We start from the raw sequence: 13985 nt of genomic DNA on the forward strand, positions 1-13985 counted from the left end.
AGTTTACTATGACTGTATCCCTGACTAAAGATGGAGAGTGAGTTGTTCCTGAACACCTTGTTACCCAAATTGTAAAATACAAAACACCCCCTCAGATACTCCTCTCGTCAATGTGGTCATAACTTTTGTGGAAAAAAAGGCAACAAGCCCAACATATTCTATTTAGATTCATCTCTGGTGTCCACCATCATAGTGTCATCTAACTGCCACTAAAGATCAAACCAAAGATAGTTGCTAAAATAAGGCAATAGGACTGAATACACATAGAAAGCAGACATGATGAGTAAGGAGATGGCATTATCTAGTTACTTTTCAGAGTAAGCCTGTTCTGGAATTGTATATGTAAAGTTCCAGATAATCAGTTTTAAATAAAACCTTCTTGATAGTTTGGATCTGAGCATATTTGCTTTAAATTTTTGTGCAAGTCATGTTAATAGGAACTTTTTTTTAGTAGAGACAAGGTGGCTCAGATAATATTTTTTATTGGACCAACTTCTGTTGATGAAAGAGACAAGCTCATGCCGAGCTCTTCTTCAGATCTGGGGCAGGTAATCAATGACAAAGCTAAATACAAGGGTGGAACCGATAAGGAGTTAACTCACATTGTAAGAGACAATTCAATGGGCAGTTAACAACTCTACAGTATTCAGAGTAACAGCCGTATTAGTCTGTATTTGCAAAAAGAAAAGGAGTACTTGTGGCATCTTAGAGACTAACCGATGAAGTGAGCTGTAGCTCACGAAAGCTTATGCTCAAATAAACTGGTTAGTCTCTAAAGTGCCACAAGTACTCCTTTTCTTTTTACCTGTACAGTAGTTGGACAAAGGAGGGTCAGTGAGTTGCAGATTGTTGTAACAAGCCATAAATCAAATATTTATTAAGTCATTTTTGGTGTCTAGCAGAGTTATCAGTTTAAGTTCCCAGTCTTGTCTTATGAAGGTGTAGTGCAGGTTTCCTTTGAAGACAAAGACCAAGAGGTCAGATATGGAGTGATTTTTGTAAGAAGTGTTTGCCCTCAGGCGACATGGTGTTCTGTTTTGTTTTTAAATCAGCCGCAGGAACTAGGATGACTTCCCAATGGGCCACCGTGAGGAAGACTATCTGGTCAAATGCACCACAAAATCAATGACATATCGGAGACGCATCAATGATATTGTATCATCTGGACAGACATCCTAAACTCCCTCACAGATTTCCACCACAACTTCAACCACCACCACTCATCCATCAAACTCTCTCTAGAACAGTCCCACACCAGCATGAACTTCCTGAACACCATGATCAGCTTCAGCAATGGAACTATATCAAGAAACTCATGGATCACCACTCTTACCTTCACAGATTTAGTAACAACCCCAAGAAATTAGTTACCTACAGTCAGGCACTCAGATACCATGGAAATATGCTCCAAGAAGAAAACCCAGGATACACAACTTAACACACTTAAAACTGCCTTCACTAAACAAGGACACCATCATGGAATGGGCCATCCAAATACTCAGAGAACCCACTTCAACACAGGAAAAACAAAAACAAACAAACCAAAAACTTCTGACTGAACATCCCTAGTTGTCACCTACCACCCAACCCTGAAGCCCATATGCGTTATCATTAAACAATTACAATCCATACTCCATTCTGAAAGAAATCTTTCCCAACCCTCTCTTCTGGCCTTCAAACAATCGCTCCATACTCAACATCAGAAGCAAGCTCCCCACAGATCAGGACTCACCAATTCAAGGTGGCATCAGACCCTGCCATAAAAACAGATGCAAAACCTGCAAACATATCATCTCCCATGCTACAGTGATCGATAACCATCCCCCAACACACGTTTCGAGATCCATGAGTCCTACACATACCTATCATGACATGTGGTGTACCTCATCCAGTGCACTAACTGCCCCAAAAACACCTATGTGGGTGAAACAAGACAATCACTACGCTCTTGAATGCACTCTCACAGAAAAAGGATAAAAGACAAAAAAAAAAAAAATCACCTGGGGAGAACAATTATCACTCCATATCTGACCTCTCAGTCCAGATATGCTAAACATTCGTATGCCCCTTCATGCTTCGGCCACCATTCCAGAGGACATGCTTCCATGCTGATGACGCTCGTAAAAAAAATAATGAATTAATTAAATTTGTGACTGAACTCCTTGGGGGAGAACAGTATGTGTCCTGTTCTGTTTTACCTGCATTCTGCCATATATTTCATGTTATAGCAGTCTCGGATGATGATCCAGCACATGTTTGTTTTAAGAAAAGTGTCACAGCTGATTTGACAAAACACAAAGAAGGTACCAATGTGAGATTTCTAACAGCACTCAACCCAAGGTTTAAGAATCTGAAGTGCCTTCCAAAATCTGAGAGGGACGAGATGTGCAGAATGCTTTCAGAAGTCTTAAAAGAGCAACACTCCAATGCGGAAACTACAGAACCCGAACTACCAAAAAAGAAAGTCAACCTTCTGCTGGTGGCATCTGACTCAGATGATGAAAACAAACATGCGTCGGTCTGCTCTGCTTTGGATCGTTATCGAGCAGAACCCGTCATCAGCATGGACACGTCTTCTGGAAAGGTGGCTGAAGCATGAAGGGACATATGAATCTTTAGCACATCTGGCACCTAAATATCTTGCAATGCCGGCTACAACAGTGCCATGCGAATCCTGTTCTCACTTGCAGGTGACATTGTAAACAAGACGTGGGCGGCATTATCTCCTGCAAAGTGTAACCAATCTTGTTTGTCTGAGCGATTGGCTGAAGTAGGACTGAGTGGACTTGTAGGTTTTAAAGTTTTACATTGTTTTATTTCTGAATGCAGTTATTTTTGTACATAATTCTACATTTGTAAGTTCAACTTTCATTATAAAGAGATTGCACTACAGTACTTGTATTAGGTGAATTAAAATATACTATTTCTTTTGTTTTTTACAGTGCAAATATTTGTAATCAAAAATAAATATAAAGTGAGCACTGTACACTTTGTATTCTGTGTTGTAACTGAAATCAATTTGAAAATGTAGAAAACATCCAAAAATATCTAAATAAATGGTGTTCTATTATTGTTTACCAGCACAATTAATCACACGATTAATTTTTTTAATCGCCTGACATCCCTAGAGGATAGGGATTTGTTTCAAGATGCTTTGACAGAAACATTCTAACAGCAACTATTCTTTAGAATACTTTTTTAAAACACACATTTAAAATTATGACAAGTTAGTTAAGTCTCAATATTAAACATAGTTTTTAGATTTGTAATACATTTGTTTCTTAAAGTTGGAGCAACAGTTTTATGCCAGAGTACACTAACCTCAGGATCTCTATCTACCCATAATGGAACTAGCCATGCCAGACCAAGCCGAGAAGGAACTTGCTCTTCACTTTTATCGTAAGGCAAGAACCAGAGAGACACCCAGTCCTGATCAGAAAAAAAAAAAATGAAAAGGATTTATTTCAGACAGTAACAGTTCAAATTAACTCTGCCCTCCAACTATATAAGCTAATTTTTTTCCCCTTTATTTCAGTACAAAGCACAATATTGTATGGCAAAGATTCTGGAGGCAAACTATAAAGCTTAACAATATTACTGTATGGTATAAAACACTTTTTGCATTATAAACGGAATTAAAATTAAAAATGTACTTGTCTGTAAGACAAGACTATTGTCTTCATATGGTATAATGGTTTCTAAATTAACAAAGAAAAATAAACGCTGAGCTAAGAGGAAAGGGTCACAGCTTAATTCTGTTGATTAGCTGCACAAGTGAGAAGTGCTATCCAAGACACTAACTTTACTATCCTTGAACTGTGTAGTACTTTACTTCACCAGAAGCCCCCTTGATTTTATTGGGGCTATTTCCAGAGTAAAATACAATGCAATATGAGTAGCAGAATTAAAGACATCTGCTATCTGCACCCAGTGTGAACTAAATTTTTTTCAGTCTTAACAGAGAGCATACCTATACTCGATTTTAGTCTCCCAAAATGAATTACAGTAAAATTCTGGCATTGTGTTTAGCCAGTTTAAGCTCAGGACCATGGCTTCCACCTTACTCTTAACCCTAAAAAACTGAATTTGCAGAATGTGGTCACAAGCACATTTGGACGTTACATTATCAGGATTTAATTAAAGAAAATGAAACAATACTCATTAGTAGGAATTTTTAGCCAGTTTAATTTTTCACATAATCTATAAAATTGCTTAGGTGCTTATCTACATCTGCACAAAGATGTAAGATATTTAATAGAAGAGTCCAGGACCTCAATGTGTTTATTTAGGCTCTGATATAGCACAAAGCTTAAGCACAGTCTTAAATTTAATAGGACTCACTCACACATTTAACATTAAGAACATGTTTCAGGACTTGAATCAGCATCTTGTACATCAACATTACCACAAGAAAGTTCTAATATTGTGCAGCATTCTGTTAAAAGAACCTCTATTTTTTTTTCAACTGTACCGTTTCCAAGTACCAGAAGCAAACTCACTTAAAATAATTTTGAAGACACTATACTTATTACAAAAATATTTTAGAAGTAAATACCATACTTTTAGTCCTGATTTACCATCCTTGCCTTTGAGTAGTACCTCATTCTGCAAGTACTTCCTCTTAAATTAGAAGGACTACTTGCAGGGTGATACTGCTCAGTAAGGTAGGTTAGCAGAATTGGACTTTAGCTAGTATATGTGGTACACTTAAAATAGTGATATTAGCATTCCCTAGAGTTCAAATTCAGTAATTTAAAGCATCACATTTCCAAGGAAAACATCAGTTAAAATTCAATTTTCTGCTCTCTAAAGTCAAGCAAAAATAGACTGTACGTTTGAACTCTGTCAGTAACAACGTGTCAATGCTTTAATCACACAGATGACAAACTAAGGGCAGCTCTCACCATATTTTTGGCTTGAGCCATCATTTCATGGGACAAGTGAAGCAAGCAAAGCACTGTGCTCTTTGTGACACCTTTGCCCATGAAGGACATAGCATTTCCTCCCCATTCAACATAAAAAGATGAGATGACCTGTAATAAAATAAAAAATAAAAATAAAATAAAGCAACATAATTTCATGGTGGCTTTACTATGAGGAATACATAGATAAATACAAACAGTCCTGCAGACTTCAGTTAATTTAAATCATGACTAAGTGTAAATAGCAGCCTTTACCTGCAATTTTAGAAATATTTTACATTTCTATAAGCTACTTGGTCAGAGGTTCGTTTGTGTTCTGGCTGTACCCCAGTGTTCAATGTCCTTCCCTTCTCTTGGCTCTCACTCAGGTCTGCAATGTCCTTCATTTGTCTAGGGGCCTGGGACCTAATGGATCTTTTATGTGGTTGTGATACACACAGTTATTCATGATCAGGTGTTTTTGTTCTGAGTCTTGTATTAGTATGCCTGGGATTACAATGTATTGTTTAGCTAAACATGCTCGATTTTTAGCCTTGACTAATTCACATATCCAGCTTGCCGCAAACCCTATATCCCAAGTTACTATTTTGTATTAAAACATTCCCTTTGGATAACTTAAAAATAAAACTTCTTTTGCATGGCTGATAAAGACACACATACTTTACAGTTATGACCGTCAATTAAAATATTTTGTAGCTCTTTATAATTGTCCCTTGGATAGCAAGCCTTCCAATATTATGAAGAAATTATTTATGGTTGTCTGGGTTCTCAAAAAAAGGGGATGGTACGGATAATGTCTTACTTCTTGCTAAAAGTAAATTTGTTATTACAAGATTTCTGTAAAAAAAAGCTTCTGTGTTTAGTTGTTGGTGCTTTGTACAAAACTTGCACTACAGGAAGAGGGTTTATATTGGGCAGTTTATTTTGACTTGCACTGATATAAATAGGAATTTTAATTTTAAACATCAAACATCAAAACCTGCTAAACAGTGATATGATCACAAAACTGATGTAACCATTAGGTGTAAGAATTACACCTAAAGAACATTTTCCATCAAAAACATTGCTATTATAACTTGCCTATTTGCCTGTCCTTCAGATCATCCCCTTCCATAAAAACCCTAAACCAACTCACTGTTAAGTTATCTGTTATATCTGGGTTCACTTGAAATTGCATGAAACTTACTGCAGACAGGACCTAAATGTTAGAAATTGGTTCCCTGTTGCCTTCATCCTAGCTGTTAATCTGATCACTTTCTATTACGTGACACCATCTATAATCTTGGTCCCATTTTTGATTCTACACTCCCATCTGAAGCTTTCATCGATCAAGTGGATCCAAATATTTTACTTCCACTTTAGGAACTTGCCAAATTGCTAAATCAGCTGTTGAACTCTATGTTTTTGTCTCATCACAACTTGATTATAGTAATCAGTTCTTTGCAGGACTTCCAGATATTGGTTGACTGTCTTCAGTTATTTCAGAAGCTGACAATAAAATTAAAAGTAAAATGTTTCTATCAGAATAGTCTTTTCACAGAGCTAGCAAAGCTGTCAACAATGTTTAAAATTTGAATCTTAAAGAATAACCCCTGATGTATCTCTTTTTTCACTCTTCATGATAACCCGTTGGTAGACCAAAGTTAAAATCTAGACAAACTGTTTTCCTCCACTTTGCAGCTACTCTACATTACTATAAGATTACTTAAGAGTACTAAATTATTTGTAATATTTTATTTTAGAAGACAGATAAGTTTTTGGGGGAGTACAGGGGGGAGAATAATTCCATAGACTTTGACAACAAATGAAGGAACCAGAAAATGAAGGTTTGGGGCTTACAAACAATGAAATTATTCCTTTAGCCCACTATGCTTTCCCTAGTTTACCGCTATCTTACCTACCTACCAAGGTTTTCTTTTTTTGCAGCTCTAAAGGACTTTTGCCACTAGGGAGATGTCCTGTGGATTTTTCTCTTTGGTATTTCTTAATTATAAAACTCAGTCCAACACACAAAGGACATTGTGATTTTGAAAAAGTACTAGCCTTATTTACCTCCTATAATTTAGTGATACTCTTGTCTGAAACTAACAGGTACAAAAATGAGAGAACATAAGCACAAAGCAACACAAATTGGATTGATTTGTTTTTAATTTAGATTAATACTTGTCACTACAGATTGGTTTTAGTGTCCACCCAGAACATTTACATTCCACAGTTTAGTCTTCAGTTTATTTTTTGCCATATTGGAGATAAAAAAAATAGGAAGAAAAAACCTTCCCCACTGTCTGGCTATGCCAGTAGAAGAGTAGGAGGCACTGCATGTGGTTTTAATTTAATTAAATATCTGGGATTACACACCAGATAAGACTGTACAGTGTAGGTAATTCCATGTGTGTTTATATTCTGGGGGCTGCTATCAGCCTTCCCCCTTTCCAATCCAGATCCCACTGACCTCACTACTTTAACCCCATTACCCACTCCTTGTATGGTGGTTAAGGGAACTATAAGGGAGGGGCTAACTCCCCACTATATTAGTCATAAAAACCCCGAATCCCCTTTCTCTGCTGCTTTAAAGGATTCTTCCTTTAAATCCTTTACCAATCAATTTTACCTGATCATCGTACCCATTCCATACGGTGTACCTGCACTGGACATTTTGCCACAAGCTTACATAACGAGTTGAGACATTAACCCCTTATGGCCTATTCCTCCTTTCATACCCTACCAGGCCCTAACCCATTGAGGGGAGGATAAAAATCCACCTGACCTCAGCCAATCTGATGGTGAGAGAAAATGCCTTCCCAGACCCCTGAGAAGAGCCATGACTAGCATAATGCCCACAGTAGGTACCAATGAAGTCTGCTACTTTAACCACTTCCATAGGTGGAACTGTGGGTGCTGCTAGCCTTGTCCAGGCTAAAGACGGCTTTGCCAGAACTCCCTTGGGTATAACTACACCCCTTTCTTAAGGCAGCTGTTATGAGGAGTGGACAGTTGTTGTCCCCCACTGACCTGGTCTGGCTCTACTGCGTCCTGCTTCTTTACCTGAACAGGTAATTGTACCGGGGGGAGGGGGCGCGGCGGAGAAGAGGGGCCTTAATGAGGGCAACAACCCTCTTCCTATCAACCTGCCGGAAAAGCCCTGTGCATGCAAAGGGAAATTCACCTTCTCCTTCCAGCCAAATAAAGGACCCCACTTCCTTATATGTAGTGAGGACATTATAAAAACAACTGTTTTACAACTAAAGCCAGAAAAGCAGAGCATCAAAAGTTGATATTTGGCATGAAAATAGTCCTCATTTGGCATAGACTTGAGAAGTTTGGGATTAAATTAATTTTGATTTCATCAATTAGATTCTTTGAAAATTATATATGCACAGTACATTTTGCATAGACTTTTACTAAGCTCATAAAGGAATCAATCCTATGTAATTATGTCAATGGACTTTTGTCATTTATTTAATTTGGAACAGGGTAAGGACCAAAGTGCACAGAGGGGGAAGACCATGCTGCACCTTCATACTTGAATAACTTAGCAGCTCACTTTGAAATGTAGTGGTGATGGTCAACATGTATACCTCATAAGGTATTAAAAGGTCCAGGGGAGGATCAAATGTGGCCAACTTACCAAACACAAAGACATTGAAATATACAATTTCAAACTGGTCAAAATGGATCTGCTTCACTCCACCACTCATAAGTTATTTGTTGATTTCTAACTGGTGAAGTAAAATATTTTTTTATCGGATACTCCTTCCCTACAACTTGCATGGTGTACACACACCCAGAATTCATTCATTGTTCAGTTTTCGCTGAAATCACTGTGCCACAAGAGTAACAAGTAAAATTTCCCAATAATCATATTTCATTTAACAAAACAAACATGGTTCACAAGAGTAATATGTACCTTGTTTTACGGTTGTTACCACAAATATACAAGTGATAACATAAGCTACTTACCTCAAGAAGACCTGTCAAATATTTCATACAAATTGTGAATGGCTCAGTTGTTGCAGAGTATGAACTCCATCCTGGGTGTGCAGTGACATGGACCATTCCTCGTAATGTTCTCTCCAAAGAAGGCAATCCATAAAAGTGGGGTGCATCTGTTACCCGTAAACACTGTAGCAGTTTCAGAGCCAGCTGTGTTCGGACACAATCAGTAAGTTCCAAGCCCTTTCTGTTCCAAATAAAAAAGGCAAATGTATCAGATGGAAGTATAAAAGTTAACTTAATCATTATTATTTGATAGGATGCCAATGACATCTTATTGTTCCTGTAGTTCTATAAATCTAAGTATCAAATCTCTTGTATATGGTGAAGAAAAACAAAGTTTGGCATTTCCAGCTTCAAGTGTTTTTCAGTTCTAAAAGCCCCAAATTTCATTGTGAAGAAATAGGAACACTCACTCAAATAAAAAAATGGATGAATACAGAAAGAACCCTGTAATATACTAAAGAACACACCAAAGAGAGGGAAAGAAAAATCCAGAATCATGGATCCCTTGTTATGAGAAGGGAAAAAAAGTGCCAAGTTCACTAGTTGCACTTTAAAAATTCACTCTGGTTTTAGAGATGATAAAGGTATCAGAGATATTTCCTGTAGTTAAAGTGCTACCAGGCTAGATTCCAGCTAAAAATGGTACAGTGTTATAGGCCATGAACCCAGGTGTTAAGCAAAATGTGGCAATCAGCAGGGATTTTTGTAAAAAACAAAACAAAGAACAAAAACCACCGCTCCCCCTCCTTTTTCTTAAAAAAAAAAAAGATGTATTCCTCACTTTTAAAGATAAAAATAAAATGAACTGGAGAAAAAAGAAAAGACTATTGCTTTGAAGAAACCATAAACAGTCTGATTTGACTAAATAAGTCTGTTCATGTTCATAAAATATACACAATCATGTATACAGTGGGGAGAGGGTATTTAAAAAAATACATGGGAACTATGTAGTTGCAATCTATTTCTATTGCGCCACCAAGGACTTATAATTATATTACTCTACTATTACTATACTATAACCATTACTATATTACTAAATTTCAGCTACCATATACTTGAACCCTGAATCATGTGGACAGATCCTCTTATACTGTACCTGTCAGTAACTGATGTGAAGCAGAGTAGCAACGTGTTAAAGAGACCAATCAGTTCTTTCTGCAGTTGTTGCCTGACAGCAGTCTGTATGTCATCTGTTTCATCCTGCACCTGGGATTCAGATCGCACCAGAAGGTCTAGCAGTGAACTTGAATTCTAAAGAGGGGAACAACATTCAAATCTTTGATTCCTATTCTAATACCCTGTCTACTGAGAATTTTTTTTTTGGTCCACTTGTTATAAGTTACAATTTAGTATAATAATTTCATTAAAGAATATTTCTTTTAAAAACCTGAAATGTATAATTTTCTATTAGGTCTGCCAGTCTACTAAGCAGTACACAAGGAAAGTTCTGATCATTAAGTCATAGTACACTGCATTATGAAGCAGTACTATTCAAGATAATGCAAATGTCACATGAATTATTTCCCTGAGATTCCAAAAAGCAGGTGAAAGATACACACATGCAATTGAGATATTAGTTCAAATTATATCCTCCTGTTTTACTACATCTCCTGAAAGACTCAATCTGATGGCTTTTAGTTGTTAATATATTTTATATTTAATGGGCTATCTTTTCAACAGTGCTCAGGTTCCCATTTAGGGAGATGGAGTGATGAGATTTTCATAATCAGTGAGAACAACGGGGACTGGTGGATGCTGAATACTCACTTTTATGCTTAGATTACATTTCATTAGTATTCTTTAAAATGCAGAAGGTATGCCCTATGCAGGATCTCTTCCAAGGTAGAAAACCAAATAAATTATCCTTCTTCTAGGCCCATGTAGTTTAAAAAATAAAGCAACTAGTATCTTATGAGCTCAAGCACCTAAAAGTACTGCAGACTTCATCCTTGGTTAATAGTATTTTACTATCAGTTTTTCGTAGTATCACTTCAAAAGAAGTTTTATTTATGAGCAACAGACAATCAGCAGTCAGTCCAAATAGAGAATGTACTGCCACCATTTAAGTAATATCATTACTACGGAGCATAAGCCTAACACTGAAATCATAGAGGTATATGAGTAGAAACCCATCATCATCAAAGCAACACTTGCCATCAGAAAAGTCATTCACACAATAACCAAAAAAAAAAAAAAAAGCAAAACCTTTTACAATTGTTTGATGTTAAATCATCAAATTATTAGAAGTTGTGGTACAGACTACAAGGTTACCTATCACTACTGATGATAAATTGAATTGTAGTTCTTTATTTTGTAAAAACAATATAATTTTCTTTAAAACAGCAGAAACCACTTTGCTGTTTTCCCACCAGGAATGCTTTAACCAAAAGCAAACAACAAACAAAATCAAGATGCCTTTTAAAGGCTTTATTTGTGGATGGTTTGCAGCTATACCACTTTGTGAAGTCTGCAATTTATATTTTCCCCTAGGTATAGTCTTACATGTTTAAACAGTACCTCCAGAATCCACTTTAGATGTTCTACCTCCAAACTCTTCCTCTGTTCCCTAAGCAACTTGTTTAGAAAACTTAAGACATCAGCCAGAAGCTTCTCATCTTCTGTAGAAGCTGGAAGTACTTGCAGAAACCTTTGGTACAAACAAACAGTATAACTATGGATTTCACTTTCATATCTGAAGCACATGACTTGAGATCTGAAATTTCAACATGATATAAAATATCCATTAATGTACCGCCACTATGGACTTCTCTATAGTAAGGATTAAATTTAGAGAAATGAACAGAAGACAGGGAAAGAGCTATTAACACTTAAATATACTACCAAAACTAACTAAAGGGGAAAAAAGCCGAATTAGCTGCTTTCTTTTGTACAATTCACCTTTTAAATTCAGTTGTTTTAGTCATTTACTTTTTAGATTTTGCTCCTTTTCTAAGTGTAAATTATATATACTTGGCAACTAAGAAGCCAATTCCTTTTTAACATTTTTTTTTTTAAATACTGAAAGCAGAGGATCTTTTCTTATCACTTTATTCTGTGGAGAAAAGATTATTAGGAAAACTCCAAGTATACTATACATCTTAAAGCTTAGATACTTAATATTACAGGGGCAGCTGGTAGCAACATCTATTTAGGTTGCTTAACATTTTCCATCATGTAAGATTTTTGACCTTTTCCATAAGAAGCCCTCACATTTCCATTGTTTGTAGCAGGCCTTTGCTATTCACCAGGGGAAATACTCTCACAGAGAAGCATTTTTTCTTTGTCCCAGGCAATTCCATTTAGATTTAGCTGAGTTCTAAAGTGTTCAAATCACCATTTTCCATCTCACTTGCTTTCATCAGAAATGTTTTGGTAGTGTGCCAATATTAATGAAGATTCCAAGACTGGCTAAACCTGCCACAGTAGTATTAGCAACATCACAGATACACCTGTGAGCTGCCAGAATTGCTGCTATGTGGAGAGGTGTGTGAGAAGAGAAGGGAGAAAGCCAGGCTTCCCCCCACAATCCCTCCTGCCTACTTCGCCCATTCTCAGCTCCAGAGTTCCATTCCCTAGTCCCATCTCCACCCCCCATGCCCCAAACCACACAGGACAAGAGCTTCTTCAACTCCTGCATGCAGGGAGCCAAGAGAGAGAGCCGAGCCAAGCTTTTCCTGGAACCACTCCCTTCCTCCTTAACTCCTAGGAAGGGAGAGCAATTACTGAGCTGGGCTCCACTTGTAATCCCCTTAGACCTAGCATATGGCCCCAGCAGTCCATTATTACGGGACAGGAGCCTCCCCCATGCCTGGGTAGGGAAGAGAGCTAGCTGGGCTCTCCCTGACTGCATTCTGGACCCAGCACATGGTGCCAGCAGCCCATCCTGTCCTCTTCTGGATTAAGATACAGCTAATGTATTTAGTCCTGTAGCTCAAAAAGTAGCAGTCTGTGCTACAGTCATGAAGGCTATGGGTTCTAATACTGTTGATGATGCATGATGGGGAGCATGTTAGTTATACATGTAGAGAAAACGGTCACCTACCTTTCGTAACTGTTGTTCTTCGAGATGTGTTGCTCATGTCCATTCCATTCTAGGTGTGTGCACGCCCACGTGTATGGTTATCAGAGATTTTCGCCTTAGCGGTATCCATAAGGCAGGCTGTGGCTCCCCCTGGAGTGCCGCGCTCATGTGCTAATATATCAGGCACCACCAGCCCTATGGCTTCTCAGTTCCTTCTTGCCAGCAACTCCGACAGAGGGGCAGGAGGGCAGATTATGGAATGGACATCTTGAAGAACAATGGTTATGAAAGGTAGGTAACCATTTTTTCTTCTAGTGCTTGCTCATGTCAATTCCATTCTAGGTGATGCACAAGCAGTATCAATGGAGATGAGGTCAGAGTTCGTGGTCTTGCAGCACTGCTCTCCCAAAGCCAGTGTCATCTTCAGCTTGCTAGGCAAGCGAATAACAAGACGCGAATGTGTGGACAGATGACCAGGTATCTATCAGGTATCTCTTGGATTGGTACCTGTGCTAGGAAGGCCAGGTGGACCTTGACTGATGACAGAAACAAACCTTGGAGTTTGAGGTGCAGCAGATAATCCAGGATCTCCTGCAGCGGGGCCTGCTCGTCCTGCATACGCCATTCTGAGGCCCAATATGTGAACCTTTTCCATTTGGACAGATAAGTTGCTCTGGTAGAGGGTTTCCTGCTACCCAGCAAGACCTGCTGAACATGGGATGAGCATGCCCATTTGTCTGCACTTAGCCCTGCAATAACCAAGCCAGCAAGTGCAGTGCCACCAGGTTCGGGTGCAAAAGTGAATCAACGGCACTGGTGGGAATGCATATAGCGCCCCCAACCATGGAAAGAGAAATGCATCTGATAGGAAGACCCTGTCCATCCCTAGAATAAAACAGAACACAGGTGTGCCATGACCTCATCAGGGATACTGTTCCTGACAGCTTAGTCCATCCTCGTGTAGAATATTGGTTTAAAGAGCTTCTACATCCATGGTAGCCAGGATGGCATTTTCAGGAAGATCATGAATGGATTGTAGTTTC

The 13985-nt window shown here is 38.1% G+C and overlaps 1 protein-coding gene across 2 annotated transcripts in view; it reads right to left on the reverse strand.

Annotated features, from left to right (window-relative positions):
* Positions 1–13985, reverse strand: part of RTTN (rotatin) — a 143523-nt gene that overhangs the window by 66413 nt on the left and 63125 nt on the right. Inside the window, exons 26-30 of one of the 2 annotated variants that reach the window (XM_084619019.1) lie at positions 11439–11568; positions 10018–10172; positions 8883–9102; positions 4905–5033; positions 3322–3429 (exon numbers count right to left, since the gene is read on the reverse strand). In XM_084619019.1, coding sequence (XP_084475145.1) covers positions 3322–3429; positions 4905–5033; positions 8883–9102; positions 10018–10172; positions 11439–11568 — 742 coding nt within the window. Of the gene's footprint in view, positions 1–3321; positions 3430–4904; positions 5034–8882; positions 9103–10017; positions 10173–11423; positions 11569–13985 lie in introns of both variants that reach the window. The other variant, XM_084619018.1, reaches the window with a different exon arrangement.

Source organism: Lepidochelys olivacea, assembly GCF_965140295.1.
Source record: "Lepidochelys olivacea isolate rLepOli2 genome assembly, chromosome: 2".
Classification (NCBI taxonomy): domain Eukaryota; kingdom Metazoa; phylum Chordata; order Testudines; family Cheloniidae; genus Lepidochelys; species Lepidochelys olivacea.